At 37.5% G+C, this 17,561-nt stretch overlaps 1 protein-coding gene and 1 long non-coding RNA gene across 7 annotated transcripts in view; one reads left to right on the forward strand and one right to left on the reverse strand.

Annotated features, from left to right (window-relative positions):
- Positions 1-360: 360 nt before the first annotated feature.
- On the forward strand, positions 361-5,336 carry LOC139589156 (uncharacterized). Of its 2 annotated transcripts, none has more exons than XR_011678958.1 (2): positions 361-505; positions 4,028-5,336. It is a non-coding gene; the product is annotated as an uncharacterized lncRNA (long non-coding RNA). The 2 variants fall into 2 exon arrangements; XR_011678957.1 differs by having other exon boundaries at positions 361-485.
- Positions 4,626-17,561, reverse strand: part of PIK3R1 (phosphoinositide-3-kinase regulatory subunit 1) — a 60,260-nt gene continuing 47,324 nt past the window's right edge. For 3 of the 5 annotated variants that reach the window (XM_071425279.1, XM_071425278.1, XM_071425282.1), the window contains 9 exons: positions 15,546-15,648; positions 14,777-14,875; positions 14,470-14,650; positions 13,898-14,023; positions 12,762-12,904; positions 12,322-12,498; positions 12,156-12,224; positions 9,651-9,821; positions 4,626-9,196 (listed from right to left, as the gene is read on the reverse strand). In XM_071425279.1, coding sequence (XP_071281380.1) covers positions 9,007-9,196; positions 9,651-9,821; positions 12,156-12,224; positions 12,322-12,498; positions 12,762-12,904; positions 13,898-14,023; positions 14,470-14,650; positions 14,777-14,875; positions 15,546-15,648 — 1,259 coding nt within the window. In that variant the 3' untranslated portion in view covers positions 4,626-9,006. Of the gene's footprint in view, positions 9,197-9,650; positions 9,822-12,155; positions 12,225-12,321; positions 12,499-12,761; positions 12,905-13,897; positions 14,024-14,469; positions 14,651-14,776; positions 14,876-15,545; positions 15,649-17,040; positions 17,217-17,561 lie in introns of those variants that run through there. The other 2 variants (XR_011678956.1, XM_071425281.1) reach the window with 2 other exon arrangements.

Raw genomic sequence — 17,561 nt, forward strand, 5'->3', positions numbered from 1 at the left:
TGCACACAGTTGGCCTTTTTTTTATTCCTTTAAATCAGTTTGTCCTCTCATTCTGTCTGAAATACAGCTCTGCAGGAGAGTGGCTGTACAAATTCACTCAGGAGCTAGGTCAGTCTGTTTTCACCTAGAAGCAATATGTTCTTGCCCAGAAATCTACAGTGCAATGCTGTGAACCCACTCTGAGGATTTTACTGACATATCCTGAGAAATCCTGGTGCTCAAGGGTTGTTTGTCAATCCCTGGCTTTCTTGTTTACATTGCCTCTTATCAGTAGAGCAACAGACTGTTTGCATAGCAGCTTGTCTTCCTTCATCTCAAGACTTCTGAAGCTGTTCCCCAAAATGTCAGGTCAAATGCCTTTGACCTGACACTGGATCTGCTCTAGCCACTGAAGCTATTCAAGGCCAGATCTTCCATTTCACTGGATGGGGAAACTCCTCAGGCTGTCTCCAGGCTCTTCCCAGTAGAACACTCTGCACTGAAAGGTTTGGTTTAACTGGAGTAGGTATGCACACATAATGTACCCAAAAATCACCATAGGACCTGCCACCTTCTTGAATTTTTCATGTAGTAGATGCCTGGGGGATTTCACACAGTTCTCTTGCCCTGAGGTAGAACTCAGTCTGACTGGGAGGTAATTTGACTGAAGTCCTTCCTATCTTAGTTTTACTATCACAATACCCCACCCTGTGGTCTTGGCTATGGACCAACTGGAAGGAAAGAAAGTCAAGTTCCCTAGATTTCCCCTAGATAAGAAAGGAAATATAGATGTGGTGACTAACAAACTGATCTTACTTGGAAAAAGAAGCAGCATCTTCTTCATCCATGTCTTTTCAGTGACCACATGGCTGGCAAAAGACCAAATTATTCCTCAAAAGATAGGTCTATAGCCCTCACAAAGACAGGCTGTTGGGAGGCACTGATAAGCCAGGTCTGAGGCAGTGCCAGGTTTTTCTCTGAAGCAGTCAGAGAAGGTGGTAGTATCATGGCATTACTGCTTATCTGCATTCCTCTGTGTGGAGTCCAGCATTACATCTCCAAGGAAGATATGGGCCAGCATCTCTTTGAACCTGTCACCCTTGCAATTATTATGAAAAACCCCAAGTTCTATGAACCAATTGAAATTCCAGACCGAAATTAATTGTCCTTTATCATTATGCCTAAGAGCAGAAGACATTGCAGCTGTACTGGAAAGACTAAAACTGAACTGCCTATCAGCAGAGAAGAGACTGAGTTCATCCAACCTTAGCCACATTAAAGGTGCAATCTAGCATAAGTCATTTGCCTGGCCTCTCCTTCCAGTCAATGGAACAATTCCATAGAGTGATTCACTGCATCCTAGGAATAGTGCCTGAGGTAGGAGGGGTGAATCACTCTGGGGAATTGCCTGGCTCTCTCTGAAGAGAGTTTTGCCAGACAGCTTTGATGAAGAGCCTTTCTTCATGTGCTTAAAATTAGGTAAGATGAATCCTGCCTCTAAATGTTCAAACTCACTGTCTTTCTGAAACAATGAAGAGCTGCAAATTGCATGAGAATGCAAACAGTTGATATTTTTAAGTGACAGCCTTCACTCAAGGCCAATCCTTCATCTATTTCACAGGCAGGGTGGAAGGCAACTGGACGGTGCAGTCTGGCTGGGAGGTGCTTGCTCAGTCTGCAGTGAGAGGTGCAAAGCTGCTCCTCTCACCTTTGCTCCCAGGTCTGGCTCCAGTTCTGACACCTCGTGATTTGCATTCATCTTGTATTTCCACATCATGCTCTAGGAGGTCTCTACTCCCATTCAGCCATACAGCAAGCAAGCTATTAAGAGTTGCTCTACCTCTTAGATAGGTAAAGCTTACTGCTCATTGCTGTGAGTGCAGTGACAGGCACGAGGGCCCATGAAAGCCATCACCTGTATGAACCACTGCCATGGGTACTGTGCAGGCAGGGGTAATGGGTGACCCTGTCACACAGACAAGACACACAATTCCTGCAGAATTGACTCCAAACATTGACTCTCAGTGTGTCTTTTTCACCTAACACCCCATGGATGACTGCTGGAGGACTTCCACCAATTACAACATGAACATGATGTGAAAATTAAATAATTTGACAAAATTGTGAAAATTATGAATCCAGCAATATTTGTTTTATACCAAGCACAAGATTTGGGGGGAAAAAGTAAACCATGTAGAAAACAAACATTTATAGAGGATTAAATGCTCTCAGGTATGAATTCATTATCTTTCTTCTCAGGCTATGGACTTCTAATGAGTTAGGAATTCCAGACACAGGACAGTGAAATCATCATCTGAATTAACTATATTCATGTCCAGTTTTGTCAATATTTTTTGTTCACAGACCTGAGAATGGTAGGCTTTAGATCCTTTTATATGCTCCCTGTTAAATTTTAGTCCTGTAAATATTTGCACATTTAAATCAGTAACCCTAAATGCCTCCATTTTTAGTATGCAAAGGTAATTTCTTCATAGAGGACAGAATGGCACAAGTGGTGTCCTTGTAATGCCATTCTGGCAGAAAACAAGCCCTGGAATACCCATGGATAAAAGCCCTTTTTTTCGAAGAAGGGCATTTCCGGTTATCTCATTGCTTGATCAGAGGTCAAAAGGCTTGTCCCTGCAAAGATTATCCAAAGTTTAAATAGTGGCTGATCAATTAATATCCGTTTATCTAGAAGGTCCCAACAGAATTTTTCTTTTTGGTGGTCTATGTATTTGAGGACATAGGTCCTCAAGGGGATTAAAAGAGACACCAGAACCATGTGATGTTCCCAGAGTTCCTGCTTTTGATGTACCAGAGGCAGTAGGGAAGCCTGATGCCTCTTGCACAGCCCACATCTGTCTGGAAGCATGTCTGACCTCCCTCCCCCGCAAGCTGTTCTGCAGGGAAAGCAAAACCATTTATTTTTAGCTTTCTTTCCAGTCAGGGATGCTGGCAAGTCCCTGCTGTTTGCTATTCCCTCAGTTTGCACCCTCTAAATGAGGGAATGGGGACCCTGTGGTAAATGTTAGATGTATCCTAATGGCAATCACTTCAGGAGAGTCCATAAGAACAAGAGCAGCTCTTCCTCCGTGACAGCTGGGAGGGCCATGATGAGCAGCAATAGGTGGCCCAGGCCTTCAGAGGAACTGCTCTCCTTGCCCCTGCCCTTTTGTGCCCAGCTGCAGCCCTGGGAGTACCTGTTGGTCCATGCAGAGCCACAGAAACAGCAACAGTGAGTTTCAAAACCTCCCTCCCCTTTTTGGCTTCATGGCTCAAATAAAGAGACTTGTGTGAAATTACTCACACACAACTTTGCACGAGTCAAGCAACTTTGGGAGAAAAAGTCCCAGCCTATGAGCATTCCCAAGCCTTTAAAAATATCACACCCATTTGTATCTGCACAAAAATAGATTTAAGCAGTTTTCTTCTGATTCTGTGACCATCAAAGTTTAGCAAGAAAGCAGAGGGAAAATAGGGGGGCATTTGTCTGCAGACAGTAAAAATAGAATGGCATTTTTGCAAATTACTGTTCTAGTCTGTCAAGTGATTTCTATACAATGTATGGTACTGGCACGAAATCTGCCAGTCCATAGACTTTTCTGGATTATGATCCATCAGTCTTAATTTCTCTCCAATAGATGATGATAGATAACACATGATTCACCACTTACCTCACCTTATTTTTCAGTGATGACTCTGTGGCTGCAGAACCCAACATTGGTTCAGGGGGCAGGAGAGAGATAAACTCAATGTCAGTATAAAAGTGTCAGTCTTCTGAGAAAAACTGCAACAGATGCAAGTGCTGGAGGTCTAGCCCCTCTTGCTATTAAGCAGGCTAAAAATACAGTAACAGCTCTTAGTCTAAATTTCTTGTAAGAATCTCTAAGGGCCAGTGACAATGTTGTGGTTGTTAAAAATTGTTCAAGTTGGGGCTGAATATCTCAGTCAAGGGTATTTCCACATTAGTGTGAGCAATATGTAAGCAAAGTTTAGAACGGAAACCTTGGACAGAATGGGAATAGGAATCTCTTTTTTCTTCCAGAATGGCTGGCTGACTTCCCTGGAGGACCTCTCTTGGGGCAAGATATGAATGAACTCGAAGAAGTCAGATACCATATACCAATAATGAGGGGAAGCAGACAATATTCACAATTGCCCTTACCCAATCCCCTCCCCCCCATACTTCCTCCCTCTTCTCCACTCTTGTGCTGGGTTTCACAATTAGATGCAGACAGGAAGCTGGTAAATGACTTTCAATTACAAATGCTGACAGGCCGGCTTCATGGAAATCAGTGACAAAACTCACACTTTTCAGAAGAACCATAACTTTATCTGCACTGCAAGAGGCAGATCACAGATCATGAGTATTGTACTGTTTTTGCAATAGTATGAGATGAGCAAAAGTGTCATTTTGTCACTGTTTGACAAGAGATTATTTTGGAGCTACTCAACTACCTCATTCAGTTCAAGACACAAAATGGCTCTGAGTCAGCTGAAATGATCTGTTCCCTAGTTCCTCCAATAATAAGAGCATTTGGGTATCATTTTCAAAGAAGGCCACATATTGACAGGAGGAGTTAGGCAAATAGATAGCTGGTAGATAGATAGCACAGTCGTTATTGAAGACCCAACAAATGAACTGCAGTTTCAAAACAACCTTTATTCTGCTTGAAGACTTATTACATTTTTAAAGCAACTCAAAAACAAGACACAGCTCCATCAATTCTACAGCTTGAACAAAATTTTAAGGAGGCATGTTTTCACTGTTGCCTTGTAAAGGCAATTTACAATCTGCTTTACTCTCCACCTCCTCAACGACAATTTTAAAACAAAGCAATCTTAATGTTTTAAAGACATGTAACAGAACAGAGCTTTATTTTCAAAAAACAAGAATAAAAAAAAAATAGCAGCATCTTGGGCAGCTAATGCAATCTCATCAGGACAAGTGCAATGTAACCTTACCAACTCCTACAGTTTAGTCTCAGCTGCAGTAAACAGAACATGACTCTACATAAAATGTTGCACTTTGTAACCTTGTCCCATGGGAGGCATTATGCTTTGAGCTGCCCATTTCTAAAGTGACCCTGAAAAAAACCAGTATCAGGATTCACTTTCCCAACTTAATACCATGCATAGCAAAAGCACTGTGTGAAAATCGGCAGTTTTCCCCATTAGAAGCATCTGAATGTTTTCCCAAGCATTATTATTTCATTGCCAATTACAAGACAAAGCCATTTTTTCACTACAGAACAGTTGACACCAAATAGAAAATCTGAAGATTTGGTTTTACAGATTGCTTGACAAGATAACGGAACCATACAGACAAGCTTTTTTTTTTCTTTTTTTTTTTTTTAAAAGAAACTATCCAACAACACAGAAACTCAGTTTTCTAACTGTATCTGGAAACATGCTGCACCCACAAAGGTCTAGTGTGCATGTGTGTGTCTTTAAACAAAGTTAATGATATCGCTTACTAAATTCAGCAAAATGATCATGTTCTGTGAAAATGCATCTATATTGGGAACTGTTCATACATAAACACAGCAAGTGTGTATGAGTATGCACAGATATGCATCCCCAACCTGCAAATTCATATTTCAGCTGAATTAAATCAGAAACTCTTAATTTTGCCTGTGAGTTTTGGTTCTCTTTGCAATGTCTCATGCCTTTCAAAGGCCTTGTGAAAGAGATGCTGCAGTGCAGCATAACTCAGGGACTTAAAATAAAACAAAAAGTTATGCAAATCAAAAAAAGAGAAAAAAAGTAACAGAGTTAAGCCCATCTATTGATTATATTTGATGAAAAAATCTTTGCATCAATAGAAATACAGAAAAACACTGTGTTTCTTTAGTTATATCCCCATGCTTTTTTTTTCTGTATATAGCAGTCTGAGATCAGATCAAAACTGGAGTGAACAATATGGTACATTAAAGACAAACAACTCTGCAGTGAATAGGGCCTTTGGCAGGACTTAGCTCTGTGCATTAAGGAGGGAGAGAAATGCAGAGGCCACACAATATGTAAGTACCAAAGAAAACCCACTCATGCCAATTTGAGGGCGTAAATGATCCCTGCAAATTACACAGACCCTGTGTAGGCAGAACATCCCCTTAAGAAGCCCTAAGCATTCATCATTACAACATAGGGCTTATTTCTCATTGTTGCTTGTGCAAGAAAAGCAAGTGTCAAATCTGCACACACACTATTTTTTTTCTGCTACAGCCACACACAAAGAGAAGTTGCACAGCACACAGGAATGAATTATATTCCATACTGGGCTGGGCATGCTAAGGATATGGCCCACTGACATAGCAGGGGTTTTCTTAAAATGAGGAAAGTTAGATCCAAATGCTTTAACTATGATAAAATTTCTTGACAAATGCTACGTGAAACATCAATTCAGATTACATATATTTTGCCTACAGAGAAAAAATACGATTTTACTCTTAAAATATTTAACATTCAGAAATTAATATACGTCCAAAGAATATCTTGGATTGCTATAAGAGTTAAACTGCTGTATATTGAACTAATCTGTAACTTCAAGCCCAGTAGTATAACTGGCATGCTAGAGTAATTGTTGGTGTTTTTTGTAGTATAAACCAGTTATTTGTATAACAGATTCACATGGTCCTACAGGCCTGAAAAAAGTGTGGAATGAGAAAGAGAAGGCATGAAGACTAAACTTCTATTCAGGAAAAATATTCAGAATAATTTTCTAAGTGATGACTATCATGAAACAATATTCGTTGGGTCTTGTTTCCTGATACAAATAAGAAAATACAACTATAGGAAAGCTAAGACAACCCACCAAAAAAAAATAGACTACGAAGTCAAAGTAAAATTAAAAATCTTACAGCCTCAGAACTGAAGTAACAATGTAAAAATGAAAGGATAATATAAAGATTAGTGGAGACTGGTGAATTTCTTCTTATTATTTCCAATAGCTTATAAAGCATTGCGTACTTTGAAATAAAACACAAAGATCTCTAACCAGAGCTATTATGAGAGAACTCCATGGGTCTCATTCTTTTGATTGTGTGTGCAACTCTCTTTAATAGTAATAGATCTTATCTTTTGCATCTTGGGGGAAGAATAATTCATATGTTCACTTAGTCAAATCTTCTCCAAGATTTCTCTGAATGTCATTACTTTATTGATTTGCAATGTGTAAATTTCCTCAGTGGTCAGGACAATAAATAACCATTGCAAACCATTGACAGTGAACTATCTCAGGATTGTGGGTAACTCTGTTTTAGTGAGATTTATGTATTTGTTTCCCTTAACTGAACCATGATTTTGTAAGTCTCTGGTGCCCTAAAATTATCAAAGTGTTCACTTTGATACTGCCTCAGCCTACAGACTTGAAAATACATATCATAGCCTAATCATTTTAAAAAAAGATATTTTCCAGTCTTAATTAGTTCTATATTGTATCCAAATGTTCTCTGTAGAGGTGGAAGTTTTTTTTTTTCCACAATACTAATACAAAAAACAAAACTAGGCAACGGATTGGAGAAACTTCCTTCATGTGAAATGAAAATACCTTTACAGGCTGACAAAAATTCTGTCACAGGAGGTCAAGAAGTCATTTATTTACTGTGAAGGTGGATTCATTCTGAGATCCAAACTATCTACACTCTACACTGCAGTAGCAAAATATCCCCATTTATTTCTGCAGTCACTATCAAAGAAGGATACACTATTTTCCTTGTCTTCCATATACAAAGACAATCATGATAGAAGTCCAAAATGCTTCAAGAAGCAAATGTAGCATGGTACCGTATTCTAAAGATATCTCTGAAACAGTATTGTTGGACTCAGTGATATTTTGTAATGTTCATATAATTTTATTGAACTAAGCAGCTTTGAAGCTTATCAGGCACTGCCCAACAAAGTATTTAGTCAAAAAAAATTCATGAAGTTTTTCAACTTTGAGCTAGTAGCTCAATATTCTATACAATGAAAATTGTCAAATATTTCATAGTTTAAATTTTCAAGCCAACTCTTGCTGGCTCCCTGTACATTAAAACAAAACAAAACAAAGCAAAAGACAAAACAAAACAAAACAAACAAGAAAATTATTAACAAAAAGTAATCACCAGGAAGAATATCCTTAAGGAAAAGAAATTAAAAAAGGAAGATGACAAAAAACCAAGAAAAACAAGCTTAATCTGTAGATATGCTTGAGAGAAGACTACAGCCTAAAGAAAATTCAGTATTGCATAGCATAGTCTAAAAATTCAGCTTTCAGCAAAGAGAAAAGGAAAAAACGAAGCAGTTTGGTATTGACAGTTTCCATCAATGACAGTTAGTCATCCAGTACTATGTACATTATTATACACTGTATGCCATTGAAAATCCTGTTTTCTTCAGTCTTAAATATATTCTAAAAACAGGATTTTTAATCATCTAAACAAAACACTTCCTGGCACTTTGCTATTACAATTACTCTTAGCAACATACTGTAACTGAAGTCCTTTTAAAGTGTCCCTTAGAAATGAAAGTGCCACTCTGCTACATATCATTCACCAGAAACCAAAATAGAACCACAATGCTGTATGTCTGGATCCACTGAGTGCAGCAACACCATTCCAAGTCAGATTATGACCACGAAATTCCAATAACTGAATGACACAAACCTCTTATACCTTGTGTCTGGATAATCCAATGTTCTAGCTGGTAAAGGTTCAGAAGTGGTCGTAAACAAGCACCATGCTTAAAGGCCTCTATGTCCCTGCAGGGAGATCAGGTTTGGATTTTTCTCTTGTGTTTTTCTTTTATAATTACAAAAAAAAAAAAAAAAAGCACTTCAGATTACAAACATACATTTACAGCATAACACTGTGATCTCTCCCACTGCAGTTGTGAAGGAAATCTTAAGTTCCATCTGAAGACAAATAGCTTTGATATTACAAATTCTTGAGTAAAGCTGAAAGGAGCCTTTTCTCTCTAGAGGCCTCAACGTTGCCATATAATTTCTTTAAAAAAACCAACAAACAACCCAGAGTATCAGGATCTTCATCGCCTCTGCTGTGCATATACTGGGTAGGCTAGCGTGACATTGAGAGAGTCATTGTGCTGCACAAGTGATGTGTGTTGGTAATGTAGCACCAGTTCTTTGAGCGAGTTGTACAAGTTATATGGCTCTGCAAATCCATACCCAGTAGGTGTTTTGTTTATGACACAGTGCTTTACTTCACCATCCACCCTAAAAAAAAAAACAAAACAAAACCAAACAATTTTTAGTTTTTGAGTACAGTAAAATTAAGATAGAAAATAAGGTATTAGCAATACATCTTAAGATGCTAGTCAGTACATAGAATTCCTCTGTTTTGTGGTGGGATAATGGTAAAAACGTATGTTGAGTCCAAATTTGTCATCCTAGCTTAGGGAGGAAGGAGATAGGCAGGACTTAGCGGCTGCACAGAAAGGAGAGCACACATATTTTGGTTTCCCCTCTGAGTGAGGCTCCTCTGTGGGAGTGGCATAGGTTGGAGCTGTGTAGGAAATGGAGCAGCAATAAGAATGGCCTCAGGAGTCCTTGAGCTGCTACTAAGCCAAAAGGTCCAAGAGGAATTATGCATATGCAAGTGACTATCTGCCCCCAGCTGAAGGTAGCCCCTTGCATGTGGGTTATATCATTCACAAGTTAGGGTACATACACAACAGAGCAGGCATAGCAGCCTTGTTTGCTGCTCTCTCGAACAAGGAACGTTCCATCTCGTTTTCCCCGCAGCAGATTTTCAGCTTGGCTTCTATTGATATTTCCCACATTCCATGTTCTCTCGTCATGATGGGGCAAGTCCTCATCATCTTCTACCATAGAGTATTGGCTGTTGGAAAGAAAAAATCTGTTTGTGAAACACAGAACAAAATCCACTAATTAAGTAATCTTTATTCCATATTACAGTTGTTAGCAGGATGCCTCCTAGTTAAAACTGGGGATTTAAACTAAGTAATACTGCACCATTTAAACCACTGGATAAAAGTAAAATATAAGCTCTGTTTCTTGTTTCTTTGAAACGTAAATTTTAGGAAGAATATAAAAAGATGATGTGTTATTTTTCAGAATATGCTGTGAGCACTTTAGTACTTCTGCCATTGCTCACTGTTTTGGTAAATAGCAAGCCCAACAAAATCAGTACCCTCTGAGTCAGCTTCATTTCCAAAGATCAGAACACTTGGTCAGCAGTGAAAAATCATGCAATATATCAACTACAGCTGCTGCCTAGAGAACCTCTGAGCAGTTGCACAGGGAGGCATTAATTATTTATAGGGGAATGGCTTTGTGAAAAGGTGCAAGAAAGCAGTAGAATGCTTTCTCTCTCTCTCTCTCTCTCTCTCCCCCGCCCCCCCTGCCCCTTATAAGGAGATTGTGAAAATATCATTCAATACATGCTTCTCTACTAAATCAGCCACCAACTATAAAGCTGATTCAGAGTTAAGGAGAACCTTCTGAGCTAAAGCCACCATGAAAAAAGAAGCATCTGGTTCAGCTGTGTGGGTATCACCTTGGAATTCTGCAGTTCCAAAGCTCCCCAATCCCACAACAGTCTGCAGTGGCTGGCCCTGCCTCTCCTGTTCTGCTTGCAATAAGTCTGTGTTAGGCTAATGCATTTATTCTCTCTGTAATAGGCTTTTAATTAGTTTTCCTTGGTCTAAGAAAAGATAACTTCTCACTCATCCATGGTTCTGCTTTTCTGAAGATTCTCAAAGTAGTCTACAGAAACCAGTAATCACAGAATTCTATTTTTCCTAAAGAGAAAAGGTTCTTTTTGTTTCAGATAACACTATTTCCAGGTGCCTTATCCCATCACTCTTTTGACCTGCATGACATTCACATACATTCAGTAGTAGCTCTGTTTTCAACTAGCATCTAGAGAAAGCAATTCTTGTTTTCATCCTGCTTATTATATTGGGGAATTTTTTTCTGCAATACAACTTCAGAAGAAAAGCCATATTCTAAAAGTTTCATTTTTCAGCAGTTACCAGACTGGCCAGCAAGGAGTATTAGAGTGAGAGAAAATTAAGATTTTCTTTAAACAGTTTGATTACTATTTTGATGCTACATTAAACCCACAGAGTGTTCTTTGTCTACTGTTTAAGTGATAGGAAAACTAGTGGGATCAGGTGCCTACCTATTTTACAACATCTAATCTTTGCTAAGACTGGGAAACCAACATGGCTTTAAAATGTGTATGTCATTTTATCTCCTGCTACTACCACAGTGATAAGCACAATTTCCAGGATAACAGTAAGAATTTATTTATTAACAATAAACCAAGCCAAATGCAAATAGATATGGACAAGGCCAGAATGCGAGGCAGAATGCACTACAGTCATGGTCAGTCTGCTGCTTTCATATTATATTCAATCAGGCAACATAAAAGGGATGCATAAGAAACTACATAGGCGGAAAATGTTGATACAAATACTATTGAGACAATGTTGATTTTTCTATTTGTTCATTTTTCACTGTTACTGTGCTTCAGATATTATTTTGTGTCTTGCTTTTGTTTAAATTTGGCCTATGTTTACACAACCCAAGCACTTTCTGCCTTTTTTTCCCAGGAATAAAATGAAATGTATTCATCAGCCTAGCCTCTGTCAGAACCTACAGTAAACTAAACTGAAATGACAGAATACTACCCTGCCATTTTCTAGGAAAACAAATCAGACCATAAAACTACAGGATATTCCTCAGCACATACAAATTTTTCATCTCCAATAGCAATGTGACACAATGATGTGGGTACCCCTATACTGGATAACATCATGGGACCCACAGATGAGATTTGGAAAAAGCTTGCTTATGCCTAAGAGACCTTCTGAATAATTTATCCATCCATATGACATCTCTCTAAACTGCTAACACCATATGAACTTAATTTTGCTGGTAACATAAAAGACATAGGTTACATTTCATTGCTTTGCTACAGTAACTTGAATATGCGCTTTGCTGAAAAAAGGATGAGGGTACAGGGTGAGACAGTATCCCTTCTAATTCTTGCATTATGTAGGCTGTCATGTCTTAATACTATGCATTGTTACTGAAGACCTAGGCTTGAGATTTACTCTTTCTGGTCCGAGACTTAAATATGCCTTATCTCACTTCTGTATTTAGGTGATTTGAAAAACTAGAAATATCTAAATCTTTCAATACTTACTCTTCTGCATTTTCATTTCCAAGCCATTCATTTAGCTTCTTTTGCCGAACGCCTTTTTGAGTCAGCCACCTGGACAATAATTGCAAATGAAATTAATTTTTAGTCATAAAAGTTGGAAACCATTGAAAACCAAACAACTTAAAGTTTTTTAATTCATGGTACTCACATCAAGTACTGATCTCTTGTCTTCCTCAGCTGTATGAGGTCTGGCTTAATGCTGTTCATACGCTTGTCTATCTCTCTATATTCAGCTGCTTGCTTTTTTAAATCTTCTTCTAATCTACGTCTGCTGTCCACAATTTCACTTATCCGAGACTTCAGTTTTTCATAGTTGTGCATGATTCTAGATGGAACAATGTGGCAGGTTACACTCTGATTTCATAACTTTATAGTCTGCTATTTAGAGGTGTAGACACCTAAGAGAACAGATTCTTTCTCTAGATATAGTTATATATTTTGCCAGTTCACGTCTACCCTATTCGAGGCTTCTTTGCTTACAGCTGAACAATTTAAAACTTGCCATCTTGCTTCAATTTTAGGAAGACCTATACTTGGCATTGTTTTTTCAAAAATCATACAATTTGGTACTCAAAATCAAATACTGACCTTTGTATTTCTTTTTCATTTCCTTCTCGTTTAAATTTTTCAATGTATTCCTTACTGTATCTTTCCTGTGTTTGGCACTGCTCTTCAAATATTTTTATTGTTTCATTAAATGCCTCGATGGCTGTTCTTTTCATTTGAATTTCCTGAAAATAAAATAATTGTTATTGCAGTTGTTATCAGATAAAGGGGAAGAGTTATTGGCTTGTATCACAGAAACACTTCAGGATATTGTAGAAGAATTTCCTTTCAATATCCCTTTACCAAAACGTATTTTGTCTGCTGAGCCTCATGGCACAGAGACAACAGGCCTGTGCAAAAGGTTACCATGATAAGATTTCCATGATGAGGTTTATCAAGAAATAGAACTGCTAAAAAATGAATCACTTACAATCTTTGCTTTGTATAAATAAGTTGATGCTTAGAACCTTATGGCAGTGCACTTTGCCCTTAGTGTGAACTCAAGTCGTTAGAAGCACACCTGGCTTTCTGAAATAAAGGTGGCCTTGAGAGGTCTCAGGAGGTTATCCGGTTTACCCTTCTGCCCCTACATACCTAGTTGGTAGCCAGGTCTTAAGTCATTAGTTCAAGTTGGCAGCAATTCTCCAATTTTCTTCAATTATCTTTAGGTGTATTTCCTGCACACTTTTAAGAAGCAGTCTTGATTCTGGGACTTTAAAACTGGACTTTCAGTGGCACTTCAAGGCATGGCTAATAATTGATTAAGCTGAAAGAGGCAGCTTTTCATTCCTGCATTTTTTCTACACATGTCATCTCTTTATCCTGTATAGGTAAACTAGACCCTTCAAAAACTCAAAATAAAATGCAATGCTTCCCTGGAAATGTGCCTTGAAAACTGTAACTCAGCTTGATGAGGTCAGTATGCAGAAGTGGTGTAAATAAAAACAGTTATGTACTTGCTTTGGATGGAGCTGTCAGACTTGGGCAGAGGGTGGCTTAGTTTACAGGTGGTGGCTGTTCAAACATGAGTAAGCAATTGCACTGTTCTGAGCAAGCACATCAGGGCAATGCCGTGGTGGTGGAAGAGAGGAGTAGGAAGATGACAATACAAATTCACAATAATATTCTTCAAAATCTGCAAAGTTTTCCATTCTCCCTTTGGTTCAAATCCAGCTTACCTGAGATGTTCTTGTGTAGTCTTCATAGAGTCTGTCATATTCTCTGCTTTTTTCTTGGAACTGGGTATTATATTCATGTAATTTCTTTCCTACTGCTTCAATGCTATCCTCTTTTACAACTTGATCCTGGAATGATGAGCAGAAATAAAGATATTCTGTAAGGAAACAATTATATTGCCCAGCTTTTCTGGATAAAACTGCTTAAAAATGCTTAGATAATTACATGGAAATGTGACTCCTCTTTCACCAATATGGAGATACACTAAATGCATAATATGCAAATAAGATATTATTATAAAAAGGAATTTTGCATTGCAAGTGTTTAGCTTTATACTGAAAATTACATCTTTCACCACTGAGTGGGATAATTGTTAAGATGTTTATTTCCTAACAGTGTATCTGCGTTATTTAAACTTTTAAATATTTACATGCCAAGCATGGAGTTGATTTTAAACAAAAATACCAGGTTTTGTACCCACATGATTTTTTCGAACAGTAACAGAGCTGAAGTTCAAGTTTGGCAATAATTTCTCTGTTTTTTAGTGAAATGCAAATAAAATAAACTAAATTACCTGCTGGTACTTAGATACTGGATAGAGTAATTTTACATCCAGTTTAGGATTATACTGGGCTAGAGATTCATTCCGGTAGTGATTTATTAGCTCGACCACAGAGTTGAACGTTAATGGGTCAGAAAAGCCGTATTTTCCATCTCGGTGAAAAATTTTGATTAATTTGTTATTTCCTCCTTTCCTGCAAATAAAGTATATTGAAAAGTTAGGCATGCTTCAAGTACTATTCCCTAAAGAATACTCTGCATTAAGAGCAGTTGTTGCATTTTACTATCAAGTATTACAGACCCAGTGTAACTAGTCTTACCTCAGTGTCAGTGTGTAGTCCCCATGCATTTTGGTTGAAGCATCTCGTACCAAAAAGGTACCATCAGCTGTGTCTCTAAGCTTCTCATTTACTTCTTCTCTGAAATGAAAGCAAAAGTAACCAATAATTTCAATCAGTTCTCACACACTTATTCTTCCACAGTGCTCTAAATTCAAAATCAAATGTTTTGAAGTAAGTGTGTTTTAGAAGCCTTCTATGTCTCCATATTAATATATTACCTTATTTAACATTGTTAGAGAACAAGTGGGATAAAAAATGGCATACTCTGTGCTCTCACTACTGGACAAAATTATTATTCATACAAAGCTCTTTCTGCTTGTTCATACAAGCCTATGCAAGTGGAGCAGCTAGTGCTGGTCTAATATAGCTATATATAGTACAGATAAAAATGTTGCTAATATATGGCACTTGTTAGTCTGACTTGCTGACTATAGTGCCTACAGCTGAGGTTCTGAATGAAAGAAAGGAACAAAATTCTTAGTGCTATCTTTTCATGCTAAGCATTTCATGTAAGTCTTAAAGTAAGAGAACAATCATTTTGCATACTACATTCTTAGTGACTGCCAGTAACTTTTTAGTCATATTTGGAATAAAACCAACTGTAATATGTTTATGGTGGAAACTATCCTAAAATTGCTCTTAAAACTGTGAATTTTCTATACTCAAAGCCTAATACATATACACAGAATAGCACAGCAAGAATAGCACAAAGCCAAACATAAGAAATACACGTCTTGAGGTGATTTACCTTGAGATATCCCCCCAGTACCATTCAGCGTCTTGTAATGACATGTTGTTATTCATGCTATTGTTAGTTACGGTATTAGGTTTCGGTGGCTTAGGAGGCAGTGCTGCAAATGAAAGGGGGGAAGAAAAGTTGTAACTCACTGAAAACATTACCATATATTCCTTGAAATTACACATTATTACATAAATTTTAAAATTCTATGAGTGCATTAAAAAAAACCAACTGGTTACCAAATAGAGTTGTCCATCATTAACAGAATTTAAAGACACTACAGGAATCAAGAAATTTTGAGACAAAATAATAAAAAAAAAAGTTTTACTGTTTCAAAAAATGATGCTATCTTGCAATAATATTTTAAGGAAAATATAACACCATACTCAACTCCTGCCCCTGTGAAGAAAGCATTTGAGAAAAAAAAATCTGAAGTTTGTTTTTACCTTCTTTCACCACCTTTGGGTGAACACAAGTAATAAAACATGCCACTTTTTTTTTTTATCCTTCTATGTAATGATCTTAGAGGAATGTTGCTATTTTCTAATCTAGAAGCTGAGTAATAAAAGATGCAAACCCATAGCAATACAATATATTTGAAGAAGAATCAGGGTTTTGAAATCCTCAGCATTCTGTGCAATGATTTTCAAGAAAACCAAAAAAACAAACCCAACAGTTTAAGAAACCCATCTGTGACCCCAATATCCGTTGTGTTAATCTTAGTATCCCACAGAATAAATTGTGTTCCAAATGCCAGGACTGATTAAAAAAACACCCCCCCCCCCCTTTTTTTTTCAATGTCAAAGCTGCATATGTATACCAGTGGGTGCCAGAGAAGATACTGCAGCACTGATTTAGTAACAAGGGGGACTACACTGGAATCAGGATTAAAAATCAACTCAGCTCTTTCAGTTCTCCAATAAGTACAACATTCCTGTCCTGTATATTATGACCAGACTGAAAAGACAATGTTTTTAAAGTTGCAAGGAATATCAGAATAGTGTAATACTTTCATATGATATGAAAAAATGATGCTACAACAGGCATTCAATTAGTATTGCTAGATTTTAAAAATGTTTTTTCCTTAAACAATCCAAGCCAATGATTTGGAATTACTGTTTCAGGAAATATGAGTGTTACTACAGCATCTGCTTTTAGGCACAGTGTGGAACAGAGAGAGCAAAAATAGTAATAAAAGAAATACAATTTTTACATTATAAAATAGCAGGACTAAAACTACATCTGACATAATAAAATCAAAACAGAAACAGGTCAATTCAGTAAAAATTCAATTAAGTAAGCAAGCAGGTATTTTAATATGTTAAGATTCTAATTACTACAACCATGCACTAATCCACAATTTTATTCTAATTTATGAAAAAAAGGAAACCTATTTGTATCCATAACAAAGTAAAGAAATCCTATATATCCAGTAAGAATTTTTCAGCAGCTATTCTAAAGACAAAAATTAATTAAGTCTTCTATAATAAGACTGCAGTTTTACCTGGTGGATCCATTTCTATGTAAAACATCAAGTCTGTGCCACAATTTATATCTGTCTTAGGATATTCTATATCCAGTTCTTCCATATTCCAAACAGTGTTGTACATTTGTATGAGTTTCACTGAGTAAGCTCAGATACAAGAAAAGAGTCAGGCTGTCTTTGTAATGGTGTCTTGGAATTCATTTTAAAACCTATAAGGGGCTGCACTGTAACCTATTACATCATAATCCTCAGCCAATCATGTCAAAATAATGTCACCAAACCACTCCTGCTTTCTCATTTTTTTCTACATTAATCTTAAAACAATTTCAATTTTGGGAAGAATCTCTATTTAGCAGAATTGCAATATAAAGCTGGTATTACATGCAAAAGGAGCAAGTGGACTCTCCTTGCCCATATTCCTGGCTCATTTTCCTGACTTTGCAGCATGGTACAGTCCAATCTTGGCAGGATGACAAAAGGCTGATATGCTGCAGCACGTAGCTCTTAGACACAGGCGCAACAACACTCACACACAGGGC

Source organism: Agelaius tricolor, unplaced genomic scaffold, assembly GCF_023055355.1.
Source record: "Agelaius tricolor isolate 1412-34295 unplaced genomic scaffold, bAgeTri1.0.p SCAF_4, whole genome shotgun sequence".
Classification (NCBI taxonomy): Eukaryota; Metazoa; Chordata; class Aves; order Passeriformes; family Icteridae; genus Agelaius; species Agelaius tricolor.